Raw genomic sequence first — 20480 nt, forward strand, 5'->3', positions numbered from 1 at the left:
TTCAGTAGTAAAATGCATACACTTGCAGATGAGAAAAAGAAAGAAAGGAAAAAAAAAAAAAAAAAAGTGGAGGGTGTTGCACTGTGGAGAGAGCAGCCCAAATTAACATCGAGAAATCTGTTGTGAGAAAAGTTAATCCAATCCAGTCCAGCCTAATCCTGTCCAATCCAGTACAGCACAGTACAATACAGTACAATATAATACAATACAGTACAGTACAATACAATACAGTAGTGATAAGAAACTCTAGGGAGAGCTGGACAGTACAAGGTCTTCAGAGAAGAAGCCCCCCCAGTCAAGTGTTTCGGCCCTTAACTCCTTACAATCTGAGGGGGCCGGGCCACACCCAGGTCATGACTCCTGGATGCCCTTGTATGTGTGTGTGTTTGTTTTTTTTGGTTTGTTTTTGTTGTTGTTTTTTTGGGGGGAAGGGTTGGTTTTTTAATGGGTTTTTTTTTTTATATACCTGTTCTTGATGTTCTGTTCTAACTGTTGTGGGTATATTGTGTTGGTTATGAAAGCTCATTGCTTTGTGACATAGTCATAATTTGTGTGCCTGTGTGTGGGTGCCTTGGGGTGTGCGTTAGTGACCACTGGTAACCAGGTCATGATCAGTATATGCACTTCAATTGGTCAGCACCTTGGAGGAGATGGTCACAGCTTCCTCTGGAATTTTTATTTCTTGTTCACTTTACTTGATTCATTTTACCAAAGGAGAAGGGTTGAGCACTGCCTTCCTGTGGTGATCCTCAGATACAGTAGATGTTGCTGCAGCAAGACGTCTTAAGAAATAGATAAGTAAATGAAAACTTTATTGTATTGTATTACTCTTTTTGACCCAACAGATTTTTCTGTGTGAAATTCAGCCTGCTCTCCCCAAGGAGGGTGCGTCGGTTCACTGAGAGCACCCCCTTTCCCCCTTTTTTTCTGCCATCAATTTTATTTATTTTCCTGTCAAAGTGATTTTTTCTACAAAATTTTGCCAGGACAACCCTCTTGTTGCTGTGGGTTCTTTTACATGCGCTAAGTGCATGCTGCACATGGGACCTGGATTTATTGTCTCATCCGAATGACTAGCATCCAGACCACCACTCAAGGTTTAGTGGAGAGGGAGAAAATACTGGCAACTGTGGAATTTGAACCATTGTGCTCAGATTCTTACGCTTCCAAGGCGAGCGTGTTACCGCTAGGAGGCAAAATTGCACTGGCTCTTAGTGCTGCAGCCTTGGGGGCTAGTTGGCCTTGGGGAACCATCCCCAGCGCTGACTGTCCTGAAATCCTCTTGGCTGAGAGAGTGGGGGTATAACTTGGGCAAGACACTCTCCACTATAATCAAATTCTAGCCTTGATCGTCGGGACAGTGGTTACTTTCTCTACTGTTCTGATGGTCATCGTCGAACACGACTGACTGTCATACAAAAAAAGGCCAACACTCTACTGCCCTGATGGCTGTAAAAAGGTGCCCTTAAAGGGCCCTTAACTTCAGCTTGGTTCAGTATTGGTTTCTGAGATGATGGATGTTTTGTGTTGTTCCGACAGACCCTGCACGAACTGCCCACCATGCCGGACAGCGTGCTGTACAAGACTGTCCACTTGCTGAACCTGTGTCTGCACTTTGCGCCCAAAACCTTCCCCAACGTGGTCAGTGCTCCACTTCTCTCTTTCAGGGGTCTTCATGATGATGATGATGATGATAAGGATGCTTTTGTATCGCAAATCCTCGGTCAGAGACCAAGCTCTAAGGGCATTACTGATGGGCGCAATAGCCGAGTGGTTAAAGCGTTGGACTTTCAATCTAAGGGTCTCGGGTTCGAATCTTGGTAACAGCGCCTGGTGGGCAAAGGGTGGAGATTTTTCCCATCTCCCAGGTCAACATATGTACAGACCTGCTAGTGCCTGAACCCCCCTTCGTGTGTATACGCAAGCAGAAGATCAAATATGCACGTTAAAGAACCTGTAATCCATATCAGCGTTCGGTGGGTTATGGAAACAAGAACATACCCAGCATGCACACCCCCGAAAATGGAGTACGGCTGCCTACATGGTGGAGGTAAAAACCGTCATACACGTAAAATCCCACTCGTGTAATATGCAAGTGAATGTGGGAGTTGCAGCCTATGAACAAAGAAGAAGAAGAAGAAGCGCTTTACAAACACAGAATCATTTGCTTCTTTCTTTCTGGGGTCTTCATGATGAAGATGATGATGATGACATGGACACTTACATAGCTTCCTATCCCTGGTCAGAGGCCAAGCTCTAAGCACTTTACAGAGACTCATTTGCACAGCAAGCTGCCTGCTACCTGGGTAGAGCTGACTTACAGCTGCCATTGGGTGCTCACTATTCATTTCCAGTGTTGTTCAATGAGGTTTCAGTCACACACTCATATACACACATACAGACATGTAACATGACAGTTTTGTTTATTTACCCCGCTAGTAGACAGCCATTCTCCATTTTCGGGGGTGTGATTGCTGGGTATGTTCTTGTTTGGACATTATGCATGGACATTATGATAAGAGCACTACACAAAATCTGTTTAAACCAAATGACAGTACTCATACCAGGGGACACCCTGTTTTACTGACTAAAACATTCACCAAATCAAATCTTTTTTCTGTTTTTTACTAAAAGGATTGTTAACTTGTGGAACAATCTGCCCAGTCACATTGTCACTGCGGGAACACTTAACAGTTAAAAATAATATTAGATAAACACTGGCATTTCTCCATCGGAAGCTAGCCATAACATTAAGTAACTGCACACTTTGTAAAGCACTCATACAAACAGGCAGAGAAAAAAAAACCCAAATGATAAGGCAAAAGTCTGATAAAGCCTGATGAGATATGAAAGCAGTTTTCATCCCTTCAGTTGATGATGATGGAGGGGAAATAGAACAGGTTGTTCCATCTCCTTGCAATGCAATATGAAGTGACATTTTTCAATATGTTTTATCGCAAATGTACCCTGACTTGGAAGTTATCATAATATGCATGCAGCAAAAGATTCATAAAGGCCTGATCAGCGTGTTGGGGTTTGTGTGGCAATCAGGCATCTGCTCTTTTCTTTTTTCTTTTTTTTTTTTTTTTTTTAAACAGCAGATGTGGTGTTACCTATAAGGATCAGTCCACACACTTTGACAGCTCCTTGAGAAACTGAAATAGCAAATAATTCAGCCGGTTAGAAACAAAAACAAACATTTTTGACTTGTGACATCAGTCCTTCTGGGTCTGGAGTCGACCGGAGGGAGCGGAGGAGGCGGTTGGTTGGTGTTGTTGAGAGGGCCAGAAGTAGAGGGCCCAGAGTGTCCGCGAATCGATTGCATTCACGCCTTAATTTTAGCCCCATCGCCCAGTCGAGCCGTATGATTATGTGACCTGGTTGAAGACATAATTTGACAAAAAAACAAGAACGCCATAGAATCGACAGACAGAAAATACAAAAAAAACTTAGTCATATGAAGAGCACAGGAACAGGAGTCAAGACGGCTGCCGGAAAAAGAGGAAGCTAGTCAGGGATACAGAGGGAAGGTTACCTACTTCCAGGTTATCGGCCGTAGCTACTTTCGTTTTCTCCATATAAGCGGATAGTAGTTTGCACAGGACAGGAATTGGACTCCCAGCCGGAGTCTGCACTAGTGGGTCATGGTAAGTATGTTAGATAAACATAATTTTAGGAAAAAAAATTTCCTTTTTGACTTGTGACATCAGTCCATCATGATGTAATAGCACACACTAGTTCCACAAACTTTTGACACCCCCTTGAAACTGAAACTGAAATAGCAAGACTGAGCCAGTTAGAAACAAAAACGAAAACATTTTTGACTGGTGACATCAGTCCTTCATGAAGCTTAACAATAATAGCACTCACCAGTAAATGATTACACAAGTTCTGTTTTGTTTTCTGTGACTATTCTTTGTGTTGTAATAATAAAATAATAATGGTATTTATATAGTGCTGAATCTTGTGCAGAGACAAGTCAAAACGCTTTCGCACCAGTCATTCACACGCATGCATAACTCTAAAACTGGAAAAAAAAATGAAGACAAGGAAGAGGCAGGGAAGGGAGGCTATTTTGGGAAGAAATGGGTTTTAAAGCCAGACTTGAAAAGAGCTGAGTGTGGAGACTTGACGTAGCGAAAGAGGAAGTTCATTCCAACTGCAAGGTCCAGAGACCGAGAAAGAACAGTGGCCAACAGTCGAGTGTTTGAATCTGGTTATGCGTAAGCATCTGAGTAGTGTGTTTAATTTTTTTTTTTTTTTTTCAAATCAAAATGAAATAATTGATAAATGGAATGATGGGTTGGTTCAGACTCCCAGCGTCAGCGAACTTGTCAAAGATGGAGATCTACGAAACTGGTTCCGCACGACTGATGTCAAGGCCAACGCCTGTGAGGTGATTCACAAGGTAGGACGTTTTTGCTTTGATTTCCCTCATTTGTTGTTCTTGTTGTTGTTGCTTTATTATTACTTTTTGGCTGAGGTGGATTTTTTTTTATTTTTAACTTAAACATTTTTTTTTGCCAAAGACATGTATACAATACAGAGAACAGTATGAACAAACAGTGTAAAACGAACAGTAGCATTCACTATAGCAAAAAAAAACAAAACAAGACATAATCAGAAGTAAAATATAAAAAGCAGCAAAGAAACAACAACAACAAAACAAAACAAAACGGAAAAGAAAAAAACAACAAAAAAACTTGTTCAATCAGTCAATGTTTACACATTATTGATTGCAGTAGTAATGATGATTTAAGATGATATTACTAATAAAGAGACCATTTGTAACATAGCAATATCATCAGTTATGTTAATTATTACAGTAATGGCATCAAGGATGAGGCAAAAGCAAGTGGTGGCATTGTAATATCATAATAAATAGATATGGAAAAAAAACACCCAAAAACTGCTAGTACAAGTAAGGACTATTATACAGAATGTTAACTATGGAACAGGCAAAATTGTGATTAGGTAACAGTTTCCATAATTGGAAGGTAAGTGTTCCACTTTGTACAGAAAGCATGATGGTTCATCAGTATACAAGATGCATGTTCTTCAATTTTGTGTCTGTATCTGAGCTGTGTTTTAAATGCATTGAGTTGTGGTGGTGGTTTATTGAATTTGCATTTGTCAGGTGGGATTTTGTTTCATGCCCTGTCACTCATACTGATGATTGTATGTGTTTATAATTGACTTTGCTAGTTCAGTGTGTACTTTTTCTTCACTGTGGTATCTTTTACTTTTCTTTATATGTATGCTCATGTTGCATTCAAAACAAAGCAAAGAAATGTTTCTGTAGTTGTTTGGGTTTGTTTTGTTTTGTTTTTTGTTTTTTTTGGGGGGGTGGGTGGGTGTTTTTTTGTCTTTGTAATTGTGTAGAATGTTTCTGTGTCCAACACCACTTTCAGGAACACGTCTGGCTGCATGGCAGCAGCACACACCAGCGACACACAAACCAGACACACACATCATCTGTTGACCTCCACAGTCTGCTTTGAGCAACAAACACAAAAACTGCCACTAGCGGCTATCACGATCATATGATACTTCAAAGGAATTCTTGAAAATCAGTCTAAGATACCAAACCTGCTTAAGCTGTACTAGGTTTTGAGATGTTGAAAGACAGGTGCAATAGCTGAGTGGTTAAAGCGTTGGACTTTCATTTTGAGGGTCCCCGGTTCGAATCTCTATAACGGCGCCTGGTGGGTAAGGGGTGGAGATTTTTTTCTGATCTTCCAAGCTAATATATGTGTAGACCTGCTCATGCCAGAACTCCCTCCTTGTGTATACGCACGCAGAAGATCAAATACGCATGTTAAAGATCCTGTAATCCATGTCAGTGCTCATTGGGTTATTGGAAACACAAAAATACCCAGCATGCATCTACTACGGCAGAGTGATCAGCAAGCCGATGTTGGTTGTGTAATGGAAAGAAGAAAGAAGAAGACACGTTAACGAAGATGGTTGAAGTTAATGTGCAATGTGTTCACATTTTTATCTGTTGCCCACCCCAGACCTGACTGTACCCCAGGTGTGAGTGGTCCCCCAGTGACAGCAACTTGTTCACATTTTTATCTGTTGCCCTTCCCAACCCTGACTATGCCCCAGGATTGAGTGGTCCCCCCAGTGACAGCAATATATTCACATTTTTGTCTGTTGCCCACCCCAACCCTGACTGTACCCCAGGTGGAATGGTCCCTCAGCAACAGTAATATGTCCACATTTTTATCTGTTTCCCAACCCAACCCTGACTGTACCCCAGGTTTGAGTGGTCCCCCAGCAACAGCAGTATGTTCACATTTTTATCTATTGCCCACCCCACCCCCTGACTGTACCTCAGGTTTGATTGGTCGCCCAGTGACAGCAACTTGTTCACATTTTTATCTGTTGCCCACCACAACCCTGACTCTACCCCAGGTGGAATGGTCCCCGAGTAACAGCAGCTTGTTCACATTTTTATCTGTTGCCCATCCCAACCCTGACTGTACCCCAAGTTTGAGTGGTCCCACAATGACAGCAATATGTTCACATTTTTATCTGTTGCCCACCCCAACCCTGACTGTACCCCAGGTGGAATGGTCCCCGAGTGACAGCAATATGTTCACATTTTTATCTGTTGCCCTACCCCAACCCTGACTGTACCCCAGGTTTGAGTGGTCCCACAGTGACAGCAATATGTTCACATTTTTATCTGTTGCCCACTCCAACCCTGACTGTACCCCAGGTTTGAGTGGTTCCACAGGTACAGCAATATGTTCACATTTTTATCTGTTGCCCACCCCAACCCTGACTCTACCCCAGGTGGAATGGTCCCCGAGTAACAGCAACTTGTTCACATTTTTATCTGTTGCCCACCCCAACCTTGACTGTACCCCAGGTTTGAGTGGTTCCACAGCAGCAGCAGTATGTTCACATTTTTATCTGTTGCCCACCCCAACCCTGACTGTACCCCAGGTGGAGTGGTCCCACAGTGACAGCAGTATGTTCACATTTTTATCTGTTGCCCACCCCAACCCTGACTGTACCCCAGGTGGAATGGTCCCCGAGTAACAGCAACTTGTTCACATTTTTATCTGTTGCCCACCCCAACCCTGACTGTACCCCAGGTGGAGTGGTCCCACAGTGACAGCAGTATGTTCACATTTTTATCTGTTGCCCACCCCAACCCTGACTGTACCCCAGGTGGAATGGTCCCCGAGTAACAGCAACTTGTTCACATTTTTATCTGTTGCCCACCCCAACCTTGACTGTATCCCAGGTTTGAGTGGTCCCCCAGTGACAGCAACTTGTTCACATTTTTATCTGTTACCCTTCCCAACCCTGACTGTACCCCAGGTTTGAGTGGTCCCCCCAGTGACAGCGATATGTTCACATTTTTATTTGTTGCCCTCCCCAACCCTGATTGTACCCCAGGTTTGAGTGGTTCCCACAGCAACAGCAACTTGTTCACATTTTTATCTGTTGCCCACCCCAACCCTGACTGTACCCCAGGTTTGAGTGGTCCCCCAGGGACATCAACTTGTTCACATTTTTATCTGTTGCCCACCCCAACCCTGAAGGAGCTAGGAGGCAGAATGGTTAAGACACTCAGCTGCCAATACAGAGAGTCAGTGCGGGTGGGTGTTCGAATCCCGCTCTCGGCCCTTTCTCCCAAGTTTGACTGGATAATCAAAACTGAGCGTCTAGTCTTTTGCCTGAGACGATAAACCCGAGGTTTCGGTCCCGTGTGCAGCACGCACTGTGGCGCACTGAAAAAGAACCCATGGTAACAAGAGTGCTAGTCTTATGGCAGAATTATGTAAAATGAAATCCACTCTGATAGGTACACAAGTATATAAGCAAACACTCAAGGCTTGACTAAGCACACAGTTGGTGCACTGAGAAAAAAAAAAAAACCATGGCAATGAGATATGTTGTCCTCCAGCAACATTCTGTAGAGAATATCCACTCTGATAAGTAAGCAGATATATATAAGCATGCACTCAGGGCCTGAAGAAGCACGTTGGGTTATTATGCTGCTGGTCAGGCATCTGCCAAACAGATGTGGTGTAGCCTTCATGGATTTGCCCGAACACAGTGACGCCTGGTTGACAAAATTGAAAGTGACTGTATCCCAGGTGGAGTGGTCGCCCAGCGACAGTGGCACGGGGGACATGGACCATATGGACCTGGCCAGGAGCAGTCTGGAGGAGGTCTTCAACATCCACCCCAGCATCGTGTCCTGTGAGTGTCTTTTTAAATTATTATTATTACTATTATTATTATTCATAATAAACACACACCAACGCATGCATGCACACGCAACACACACACACACAGTTGTTTCACTCTATCTTAAAATGTAATATTATCTTACCCAAGTGTTTTTCTACACACACACACACACACACACACACACACACAGTTGTTTCACTCTATCTTCAAATGTAATATTATTACTCAAGTGTTTTTCTACACACACACACACACACACACACACACACACACACACAGAGTTGTTTCACTCTGTCTTAAAATATAATATTATTTAACCCAAGTGTTTTGTCTTTCTACATTATAAGTGATCTGTGCGTGGTGATCAGGGAAGGGTGTGTCAGTTATTCGTTTTTCTCTTTGATATTTGCTGACATTGGCCATTTTAAGTGAGCCGAAAGAGAATTTTCTGTTTCGGTTGAAGCAGACAATAAAGTATTTTGAACTGAACTGAACTGAACTGAATATGAATAAACAATGAGGCCAGGAGAACAAATGATTAACAAATAGTAGAGAGTGGAAACTCGCTCCATTTACAGGGTACACAACTACAAGTCAGTGCTGCTTTTGCTACCAATTCAGCTAGCGCACAGCTTTTATCAACAGCATTGACTTGTAGGTGTGCACTTTGTGAATGGAGGGAGTTGCCACTCATTACTGTTTGTTAAGTATTACCACTCTTTACTGTTTGTTAAGTATTAATATTCATACTTATATAGCACTTATCTTCCATCAGAGGCCAAACTCTAGGTGCTTTACAAACATGGGAGTCATTTGTACAATAGGCTGCAGACTGATAGCTGCCTTTAGGCATTTGTCTTTTGTCTCATGTTTCATTTAGTCGAGCTTCTGTTATGCACACTAACACACGTGTATATCTAGGTGAATTTTTTTCTCTCCTGTGTCATTTAGTCGAGCTTCTTTTATGCATACTAACACACGTGTATATCTAGGTGAATTTTTTGTCTTCTGTGTCATTCATTCGAGCTTCTGTTATGCACACTATCACACGTGTATATCTAGGTGAATTTTTTTCTCTCATGTGTCATTTAGTCGAGCTGTTATGCACACTAACACATGTGTATATCTAGGTGAATTTTTTTCTTTCATGTGTCATTTAATCGAGCTTCTCTTATGCTTACTAACACAGGTGTATATCTAGGTGAATTTTTTTCTTTCATGTGTCATTTAGTTGAGCTTCTGTTATGCACACTAACACACGTGTATATCTAGGTGAATTTTTTGTTTCATGTGTCATTCAATCAGGCTTCTGTTATGCACACAAACACACGTGTATATCTAGGTGAGTTTTTTGTCTCATGTGTCATTCAGTCGAGCTTCTGTTATGCACACTAACACACATGTATATCTAGGTGAATTTTTTTCTCTGTCATTTAGTTGAGCTTCTGTTATGCACACTAACACACATGTATATCTAGGTGGATTTTTTTGACTCATGTGTCATTCAGTCAGGCTTCTGTTATGCACACTAACACACATGTATATGTAGGTGAGTTTTTTGTCTCATGTGTCATTCAATCAGGCTTCTGTTTTATGCACACTAACACACATGTATATCTAGGTGAATTATTTGTCTTATGCATCATTCAGTCGAACTTGTTATGCACACTAACACATGTGCATATCTAGGTGAATTTTGTGTCTCCTGTGTCATTCAGTCAGGCTTCTGTTACGCACACAAACACACACGTATATCAAAGTGAATTTCAGGACGCTACTTCCGCTAACGCAAGGGAGGTAACTTACCTAAGGCTGCTATTAGCCGCAGCTACTTTTGATTTCTCTGCATGGTGGACTAGTAGTTTGGACAGGACAGGGAATCAAGACCTCTGCCGGAGTCTGCACCAGTGGGTTACAGTAGAAGTATGTATTGATTAAACATAATTTTAGGAAGAAAATTTCCTTTCAAAAAAAAAAAAAAAAAAAAAAGTGCATTGATAATAAATGAATTTTTTGTGTGTTGTGTTCAGCACCGAGCGGGCCCATCACAGCGGCTCAGACAGGCCAGTTCCCTTCCGTCTCCCTGCCCAGTGGGTCCGTCACCTCCTTCACTGCTGTGGCCTCCTCCCCTCAGCCCGTCACTGCCACCCCGGACCCTGTGAGTACCCGCCTGTCACATATTTCTTTTTTTCCTTTTTTTTTTTTCTTCTTTTTTGCTGCCCCATCAACTGTACCGTTTCAGTGGCATATACTCCCACACCGTTCACTCAGAGGCCCCCATACACAACCACACCCGGGTTCGTCTGTCTCAGTGCCAGCAGTCCACAGGAAACCATCTGTGTTAGGTCGCCAGGAGGCCGCACACAAGAGGAGACCCTGCACTGCTGGTGGTGATCGGTAGTGCCTGTTCTTATTTAACGTAGTTAGGACACAACCTGCTGCTAAGCCGCCTACTGGCGACAGTAATGGCTTAGTCACGGAGCCAGACTGAGTGAGCATCTCCCCCCAAGAGCTGTCACACATTTCTATAGCAGCTTGACGGAATGATTAACCCGTTCAACCCTAAGGAGTTTACAGCCTGGGCAGTTTTCCCCCAGCCATATTTATGTGAGAAAAAACGAAGAAAATATACTGAACTCGGCCGGCTTTTCCACCAAGTTTGACACGAGGGGGCACAGCCCAGAAATACTGTCGAAGTTGATTCCCTTTGCTTGCAGTTTATGTGTATGAAGAAAGGCGTGCACCATTTTCCAGGGCAGTGATTGGGTGCATGGCTGATTGAGTTAAATGGGGACGAGGAGGTATTGGATTGGAAGGGAATGGTTGTTGGGAGGGAGTCAAAAACAGTACAAGTGTTGACTCTGCAGGATCCATTTCCCATCATCATCTTAGTCATCGAACTATGGGGAACTAAGGATGACGACACGGTGTGCCGTCGTCGTCGGTGGAAGTCACCTGTGGGAAATGCATGCGATGAGGGAGCCCAAAGTCCACAGCCACTCATGGGGTCGCAGGCAGGGTATTGAACATTTCCCATACACGTTTACATTATTTCAAGGCCTGACTAAGCTTTGGGTTACACTGCTGGTCAGGCATCTGCTTAGCAGATGTGATGTAAGTGTATATGGATTTGTTCGAACACAGTGATGCCTCTTGAGTAACTGAACTGAACTGAGTGTGAAACTGCATCATCGCAGATTTCACCACAAGTAATTTCTCTGAGATAGTACAGTTATTCTGATTCTGATCCTGAACCATTGCTCTATGGGTCAGCAGAGGTGAGCAGTGGTTGACCATGACTGTTGTATCCATGAACAGGCAGTATTCATTGATAGGGGCTATGAATTGGCGAAACACATGACACACAAGGATGTGTGCAAACACATATGTACAACACACATATAACCAACAACATATCAACAACACAACAACAAAACACAATGCAACCAGCCGCCGTGGCGAAGTGGTTAGCATCGCAGACTGACGGCTGGAAGGACGCAGGTTCGAATCCCAGCGGAGGTGGGTTTTTCGGCCCATGGCCGGCTCCTACCCAGAGTTGAGTGTGCTGTGGGCTTAAATGGGGAGACTGGGACCACACAGTCGAGTGTCACCCACTTCAAGGATGCGTCTTTGGGTGTGTTGCTCAAATTACCTGACCAACACTGCAAGTGTCTGTATCTCTCGGGCCTGGTTAACGCTGGGATATCATTATGACAGGAAGCGTAGAGTACAGCCTTGTCACGGAGTCCCAAACCAAAATGGACCTCCATAGCAACATCGTCATCATCATCGTCATCCTCCTCCTCCTTCATCGTTATCAATAGAAACAAAATAGTCTCAAAGTCTGTGGCCTTTCATGCCCTGCTCTCATGGTGACCTCAGTTTCGATACCCCTCCACTTCCGTGCTTGGGGTGAGTCCTGTCAATGTCGTCAGTGTCGGCAGATTCATGGAGGGCTGTTGTTTGAGGGACGTGGTGGCGGTCTCCACTCTGGGAGGGACGCTCACTCAGTCTGGCTCCGCGACTAAGCCATTATTGTCGTTAGTAGGGGGCTTAGTAGGTGGTGTCCTAAGTACGTTAAAACAGAACAGGCACCACTGAACACCACCGAAGTGACTCAGCAGCAGTGCAGGGTCTCCTCTGGTGTGTGGCCTCCTGGCGACCTAACATCGATGGTTCCCTGTGGACTGCCGACGCTGGAACTACGACGGACAAACCCGGGTGTGGCCGTGTATGGGGGAATCTAAATGAGCGGCGTGGGAGTAGTGCCACTGAAATGGTGCAGATGACGGGACAGCCAGAAAAAAACAAAAAAAACCCCCCACACAATGCAACAACAATGCAGTGCAGTGCAGTGCAACACAACCCAACACGCACATGCACACACACACACACACACACACACACACACACACACACACACTGCACACACACACACACACTGCACACACACACACACACACACACACAACACACACACACACACACACACACACACACACACACACACACACACACACACACACACACACACACACACACACACACACACACACACACACCACTTAATACACAACACATACACACAACTCACTCACACACACACCACATAATACACAACACACACACACACACACACACACACACACACACACACACACACACACACAACAACAACAACAACAACAACAACAACAACACAACAACAACAACAACAACAACAACAACAACAACAACAACACACAACACACACACACACACACGCACACACACACTGACACACCAATGGACGTTGCAGGTGAAGCCCAAGTACCAGAGTCGAGGGGTGACGGCACACCCCAGTGCCGGCAGCGCAGAGAAGGAGCTGGGAGAGAGCATTATCTCCCTCCTGGTCAAGCTGCACGACAAAATGTCCAGCCCTCCGTCCCTGTACAAGCCTGGAGCTACCAGACCCACTGCCTCTACATCCTCCTCCTCTTCCAGAGGTAGAAAGTGAAACCCCCCACCCTCCCTTCCATTCCTTGCCGATCTACTGATTAATTTCTTCTTCTTTGTTTGTGGGCTGCAACTCCCATGTTCACTCGTATGTACACGAGTGGGCTTTTACGTGTATGACCGTTTTTACCCCCGCCATGTAGGCAGCCATTCTCTGTTTTCACGGGTGTGCATGCTGGGTATGTTCTTGTTTCCATAACCTACTGAACGCCGACATGGATTGCCAGATCTTTAACCCGGGGAGCGCGATGAGGCACGATCGTGGCTTTCCCTGTAAAGTGCGATGGGCCACGATCGTGGCTCTGTTTACATAAGGTCCGGCATCGTACGGCTATACTCGGCAGCCTTCGTAAAACTGCCTCGTTCTGGTGTTACTGCCTCCCTGCTTGTGTTGCACAAACTTTGACCGAGTTTACAAGTCCAGATCTTTGTATTTTTTGTAAACAATGAGTGACACTGAAGTTGACAAAGCTCAGGAAATGAGTGACCTTGTCACCAGTGATGATTCGTTTGCTGACAGGGATTCTGGTGAAAACGGTTTTGTTATTTTGACACTTGGGCATGCTGGCTTGCTTGTTGTTCATTCAGTTTTGTGGCGTTGGTGGGCGTGTCTCAAACAGATAATACAATGCTTATAATTTCATTGTGTCAGTTATATTCATATCATTATTCTGCAGCCAGAACATTTTTTGTACAGTTTAATGCCAATTTTGAGATTTTGACTCTGTGAAAGATGTGAAAATACCTATAAACATTGTGGTTGACGTTTTTGGAAAACATGTGTGCAAAATTTGTTGATTATATCCTGTGGAATATCTCCAACTACATACAAGGTACAGCCTTTTTCTTACTTTTATCTGATTCTTCATTCACTCTACTTTCCAAAAATGTATAGGTTTACCTATTTATTCTTATTGATAAGCACACAAATGCCCCAGATCAGAGCACAGGTAGTGGAGGCAAACTACCCTTTGTTTTAAGCATGATTTCTGTATGTATGTTTTAATATATCCAGCACTTTGAGGGTTAACGTACGTATTTGATCTTCTGCTTGCGTGTACACACGAAGGGGGTTTAGGCACAAGCAGGTCTGCGCATTATGTTGACCTGGGAGATCAGAAAAATCTCCACCCTTTTACCAAGATTCGAACCAGGGACCCTCAGATTGAAAGTCCAACATTTTGACCGCTCAGCTGTTGCACCCATCATACTTTGATTTGATTCCACAGGTAAAAGGTCAAATCTCTCAAACCCCACCCCAACCCCCCAACCCCTCTTCCCCCCCACTTCCCCCTTTTCCTTTCTGCCTACCATTTTACTGATTAATCTTCCTCTTGAACTTTGCTGCTGGTTGTGTGTAGATGCGATTGTGTTTGTGCGTGCGCGCACTTATTTGCGTTAGGTGTACTTGGTGCATGCATTTTTCTGTATGTATAACATTTTATTGTAAAAGCCACAAGCTCCCTGCTTGGGAGGTGAGATCGTCAATCTGCAGTATTATTCAGGTTAGGTGTTTGTGTATTTGTACATGTATGTGTGCATGAGTGTGTGTGTGTCAGTGTGCATGAATGTATGTGTGAGTGGATGGATGTGTGAGTGTGCGTGAGTGTGTGTATGTGCATACATGCATGTGTGTGTGTGTACCTGCATGTGTGTGCATTTGCATAGAGTGATCGTTTTTCTCTGAATGCGTGCAGCACTTCTTATTTGTCTTCTGCTTTGCTGCCCATGCTCTTACGATTTACAAGATCTCCTTAGCAGTTTCAGTGAAACATTATGATTGATTTGTTTGATTGCTTTTGATGTTCTACATTCATTCTGATAGGATGGCTTCATATTTTTTCCGAGGTTTGTTAAACACATACGCATGAAACTGATAAACTGATAACGTTCAGATGTGAAAATGAATACTTTAAGTTGATGTATACAATCACCAGTATGTGTGACAGAAAATATTTTTAAAAAATTCCTCCTCTTCACACATGATAGCTGAATGTTTGGGTTTTTTTTTTTCTTTTTACTTTTTTGCCAGAAGCAGTAGGGGACGGCACATTCTACATTGCCCGGTTTTTGGATCAGCTGAGTTCGTCCAGCACAACTGCGGCCAAGTACGTCCAGAGCACATGCAAGGCTGTGCATCGCAAGGTGGTGGAGGAGAAAGGAGAGGACCCAGAGGAGAGTGACATCAAGTAAGACATGTCTGATGCATGAGCTCTTTCCCCTGTTTGGGTTTTAAGTGCCTGCATCTGTGTGTGTGTGTGTGTGAGAGAGAGAGAGAGAGAGTGACTTTGTTCATGGGTGTATATTCGTGAATGTGTGTGTGTGTTGTGTGGCTTTGTGTGTGTGTGTGTGTGTAGGGTTGGGTGGCTTTGTGTGTGTGTGTGTTGTGTGGCTTTGTGTGTTGTGTGGCTTTGTGTGTGTGTGTGTTGTGTGGCTTTGTGTGTGTGTGTGTGTGTTGTGTGGCTTTGTGTGTGTAGGTTTGGGTGGCTTTGTGTGTGTGTGTGTGTGTAGGTTTGTGTGTGGGGGTTTATGAGTGTGTGTGTGTGAATGCATGTTTGTATTCATATAACTTATTATGAGTGAATGAGATTGGTGTGCATGTATAACTGTCGCTAAACTGGAAGAAGTAACTGACGTACCCTGACAAGAAATGCATCGAGGACCTTTGAGGGAGACCACCGCCAGCACTTCACAGCTGCTCATGATAATTGGCACAGAGCTGCGTCTTGAGGGAGATTGCCGCCAGCACTTTACAGCTGCTCATGATAATTGGCACAGAGCTGCGTCTTGAGGGAGATTGCCGCCAGCACTTTACAGCTGCTCAAGATGGTTGACACAGAGCTTCGTCTTGAGGGAGACCGCTGCCAGCACTTTACAGCTGCTCTTGATGGTTGACACAGAGCTTCGTCTTGAGGGAGACTGCCCCCAGCACTTTACAGCTGCTCAAGATGGTTGACACAGAGCTGCGTCTGCCTTTGCCCTGCCTGCTGGCGTTCCATGCCCTGACTGCATCCGCATGTGTGCCTCGGACTTTGGGCTCCAGTCACATGGTTGCCACTGAAGCTGCCTGCAGATGATGGCACAGCAGGGAGGAATGTGGCAGAATGGTTAAGATGCTCAGCTGCCAGTTTAAAGAGTCCACAAGGGTGTAGGATTGAATCCCGCTCTCGCCCTTTCTCCCAAGTTTGGCTGGAAAATCAGATTGAAGGTCTAGTCATTTGGTTGAGATGATAAACCGAGGTTCCGTGTGCAGCACACAGTTGGTGCACTGCAAAAAAAACAAACTCATGGCAATGAGATACGTTGTCCTCTAGCAACATTCTGTAGAAAAAAATCCACTGTGATAGGTGAGTAAATATATAAGCATGCACTCAAGGCCTGACTAAGCATGTTGGGTTACGCTGCCGGTCAGGTATCTGCCTAGCAGATGTGGTGTAGCAGATATGGATTTGTCCAAAGGCAGTGGCGCCTCACCGAGAAACTGAAAGTGAAACAGCGCATTGTCATCCTGGGTTCCCACTAGACAGCAGTGAGTTGAGCCCGACTCATCCTTGTAAGAAGAAAGCATTGTAACTCAAGGCTCTGAAGGGGCCTGTGACCTCTTCCAGTTAGTGTGTAGAAAGATAATGATGTCAAAACCGTGTTGTCAGTAGCTCAGCTGACCTCCGGACTCATTACCTGTTGGTTCTTCAAAAAAGAACCCATGATAATATTAAACTCATTCTACCCCTCAGCTGCATGCCTGCTACACCTCCCCTGGATCAGCACTTCAGTGGAGTGATGACCTAGAGGTAACGCGTCCGCCTAGGAAGCGAGAGAATCTGAGTGCGCTGGTTCGAATCATGGCTCAGCCGCCGATACTTTCTCCCCCTCCACTAGACCTTGAGTGGTGGTCTGGACACTAGTCATTCGGATGAGACGATAAACCGAGGTCCCGTGTGCAGCATGCATTTAGCACATGTAAAAGAACCCACGGCAACAAAAGGGTTGTTCCTGGTAAAATTCTGTAGGAAAATCCACTTCGATAGGAAAAACAAATAAAACTACACGCAGGAAAACACACAAAAAAAATGGGTGGCGCTGTAGTGTAGCAACGCGCTCTCCCTGGGGAGAGTAGCCCGAATTTCTCACAGAGAAATCTGATGTGATAAAAAGAAATACAAATATAAATACCAATACATGAGACCACTGCAGAAAAAAAACAAAAACAGGGTGGTTCACTAAAACAGCGAAAATCGATGGAGAATTGTTGATTATCATCGGTCAAACAAAGCTTTGTTTTCATACTTCTGGAATCCGTAAATGGTTCAGTTTAGAATGCCAACTGTATCAAGCAAGAATGAAAGAAATTAGAATTATGTGTTGGTACGAGAATACTCATACCTGGTCCAAAGGGCAAGTAATGATGGTATGAGTTAACTCGTACCTGGAGTAGAATGATTGAAGGTCTTCTTCTTCTTCGTCATTCATGGGCTGAAACTCCCACGTTCACTGTACATGAGTGGGCTTTTACATGTATGACCATTTTTACCCCGCCCTGTAGGCAGCCATACTCTGGTTTCTGGGGTGAGTGAAGGTCTGTTTAGTGTCAAGGAGACACAGCGACACAGCGAATGCAGTGACTCTTGCAAGGGGACGACACATGTTGTGTGTGTGTGTGGTGTTTCAGGCGGAAGAAGGCGTACGACCGGCAGCAGCGGCTGATGGCCAAGTTTGCCAGCAAGCAGATGGCTTTCATGGCTCAGGCCCAGCAGGGCGAGGAGCAGGCAGCAGGTGAATAACTCCGTTCAAGTCAAGTCGGCCAGAGCCAGAGTTGTGGGGCTTGGAAAAACTCTTTATTTGCCATTCTCCTTTTCGTTACATATGTGTAAAATCTCCCCCCCCCCCCCCCCCATTAGAAATAATGAGTAAAGTGTAAATCTTCCTATCTTTTGTTACATATGTAGAGTCTTCAAAAGAAAAAAAGGGGAAAAAAAAAGAGGGGGGGGGGACAAAAAACTATTTCACCCATTTTTCTTTTAGTCACAAATGTAAAGTCTAAAAAAAAAAAATGAATGAAAAGTAAATCTTCCATTTTCCTTACTTATGTAAAGTCTTCCCCCCCCACAAAAAAAAAAAAAAAAAAAAAAAACCTGTATCCTTCATTTTTCTTTTGGTTGCAAATGTAAAGTCTTTAAAAAAAAAAAAAAAAAGAATGAAGTGTAAATCTTCCATTCTCCTTTCGTTACATATCTTCAACACCAACAAATAAAAGAACAAACACTGTATTTATCCATTTTTCTTTTGGTCACAGATATGAAGTCTTTAAAAAAAAAAAAAATAAAAAAAATTGAACAGAGATTAATTCTTTCATTCTCTTGGTTACAAATATAAAGTTAAAAAAAAAAAACAAGAACTAAAACCATTACAAAATGAAAAATTGAACAAACACCTCTAATAATTAAATTTGTTTACAAGTTTGTGCCTGCAGCTGCTGACCACTTTGCGAAGCATTTAGTGAATGAATAAACTATTAAGAAAGGAAGCAAGCAGGTAAGCAAGTGGATCAGTATGCAAATGCACAGAAAGTAAAAATAAAATAATCAAGTTCTTAAGTTGTCCTTGTGATCGTTCCTCATGTGGCGTTGAGATGTAAAGGTTACAGAGTGAATGAGGCTGTCCTGCTGTTTGTAAAATGAGTAATTCTTTGAGGTAACACTGATATTTGTCTGGTGGTTTTATTCCTAAGGGGCTGTAACCTCTTCCTTCCGGTCAGTGTGAAGAAAGATAATGCAGAGCCAGGTATGGACTCTCCCTTCAGGCAGATGGATGGGTGAAATCAAATCAAATCATGGTGTTGATAGCCCTGTTGACCTGTTGGTTCTTAACTCACTCAGTACAGCCAGTCCTCTCTTCTCCTCTACACAGACCCCTCGGATGTCCAGTGGGTGTCTGAATGACCCAACCTTTAGCTTCCGTCATCAGAATTGTGGTATTCTTTGTCAACATTCACCTCTTCAGTGTAAGAGCCTTCCGCTTGTTATATTTTGATGGTGGTAAATTGGGGAGAAATGCTGTTAACATCGTCTCTTTCGCCGTTCATATGGAAAGAGTTAAAAAAAAAAAAAAAAAAAAAAGACAGTTCTGAAAAGAACCCCTGATAATGATTAACTCACTCAAGACGATGGAACGCTTTAACGTTCCTGACGTAAGGTAGCGTTTCGGACGATGGAACGCTAGAGCAGTTTCGACATTTAAAAATTTTTGCACGTTTTCCTCGTGGGGTAGCATAACAGTCGCAGCTACACCGGGCATTGCGAACATGTCAAGGGTCGAATGGAAAGTTTCTTCATGAGATTTTGTAACAACACACTCCACAGCAAGTTGAGGACCCTACACGACAAGCTAATCTGCATACGTATTGAAAATGGCGTCGCAGCTTTTACCACTTCTGAAGTGACTGAAATGCTTCAGACTGAAGGTTTCGACAGTGACAAGGATGATGAAGACGTTGAATAAAGTATCTGCAATGAAGAAAGCTACCAGCAAGAAGGTACTGATAGTGACTCCCGCTTCTAAGAGCAGTGAAGAGGGAGGGGGGTGGGCGTTCACACGATGTGAGGAGAGGGGTCAGTGGGTCAAGTACAGTGGGTTTCATTTAGTTATTTTATGTTTTGTATTTTTTGTGATTTTTTTCCTAACCCTAACAAATGGGTCATCTGTAGGGAAAAGTGAGGGAGAGAACTATTCGTCCGGATTGAGTTAAGGTCTGTTAACTGCAGAGAAAGGTTCCCCCCCCACCCACCCCTTGCAGAGAAGGTTCTTTTCTCTTAAAGCATGAACATAATGAAGTTACATAATAAGCTGACAAATTTACATACATCCATACATACATACAGGCATATAGTTAGAAGGATGAACAGACAGAGAGACAGTCAGTATGCATGCATAGTGCAGAGAAAGGTTAATGCTGTCAGTTACAAAACGTCTGTGTGATCAGAGGTGTGTTCGGGGTGTGGGGTGGGGAGGAGACAGTTTTGCTCATGGGGGAGGAGGGAGAGGGGGGTGGGGCAGGAACAGGAGTCAAGATGGCTGCCGGAAAAAGAGGGTGCTAGTCAGGGGAGCAAAGGGGAGGTTACCTACTTCCGGAAGGTTATCGGCCGTAGCTACTTTCGTTTTTCTTTGCATAGGTGGATAGTAGTTTGCACAGGACAGGAATGTCAGACCCCTGCCGGAGTCTGCACTAGTGGGTCACAGAAAGTGTGTTATTTAAACGTAATTTTAGGAAG

At 43.8% G+C, this 20480-nt stretch overlaps 1 protein-coding gene across 1 annotated transcript in view; it reads left to right on the top strand.

Moving 5' to 3' along the window:
• The window catches only part of LOC143299445 (E3 ubiquitin-protein ligase ubr3-like), an 86216-nt gene that overhangs the window by 36499 nt on the left and 29237 nt on the right, over positions 1 to 20480 (top strand). The window contains exons 20-26 of the mRNA XM_076612650.1: positions 1540 to 1641; positions 4313 to 4408; positions 8121 to 8226; positions 10248 to 10375; positions 13016 to 13202; positions 15245 to 15401; positions 17882 to 17985. Of these exons, the coding sequence (XP_076468765.1) occupies positions 1540 to 1641; positions 4313 to 4408; positions 8121 to 8226; positions 10248 to 10375; positions 13016 to 13202; positions 15245 to 15401; positions 17882 to 17985 (880 nt within the window). The remainder of the gene's footprint in view (positions 1 to 1539; positions 1642 to 4312; positions 4409 to 8120; positions 8227 to 10247; positions 10376 to 13015; positions 13203 to 15244; positions 15402 to 17881; positions 17986 to 20480) is intronic.

This window comes from Babylonia areolata, chromosome 2 (assembly GCF_041734735.1).
Source record: "Babylonia areolata isolate BAREFJ2019XMU chromosome 2, ASM4173473v1, whole genome shotgun sequence".
NCBI lineage: Eukaryota > Metazoa > Mollusca > Gastropoda > Neogastropoda > Buccinidae > Babylonia > Babylonia areolata.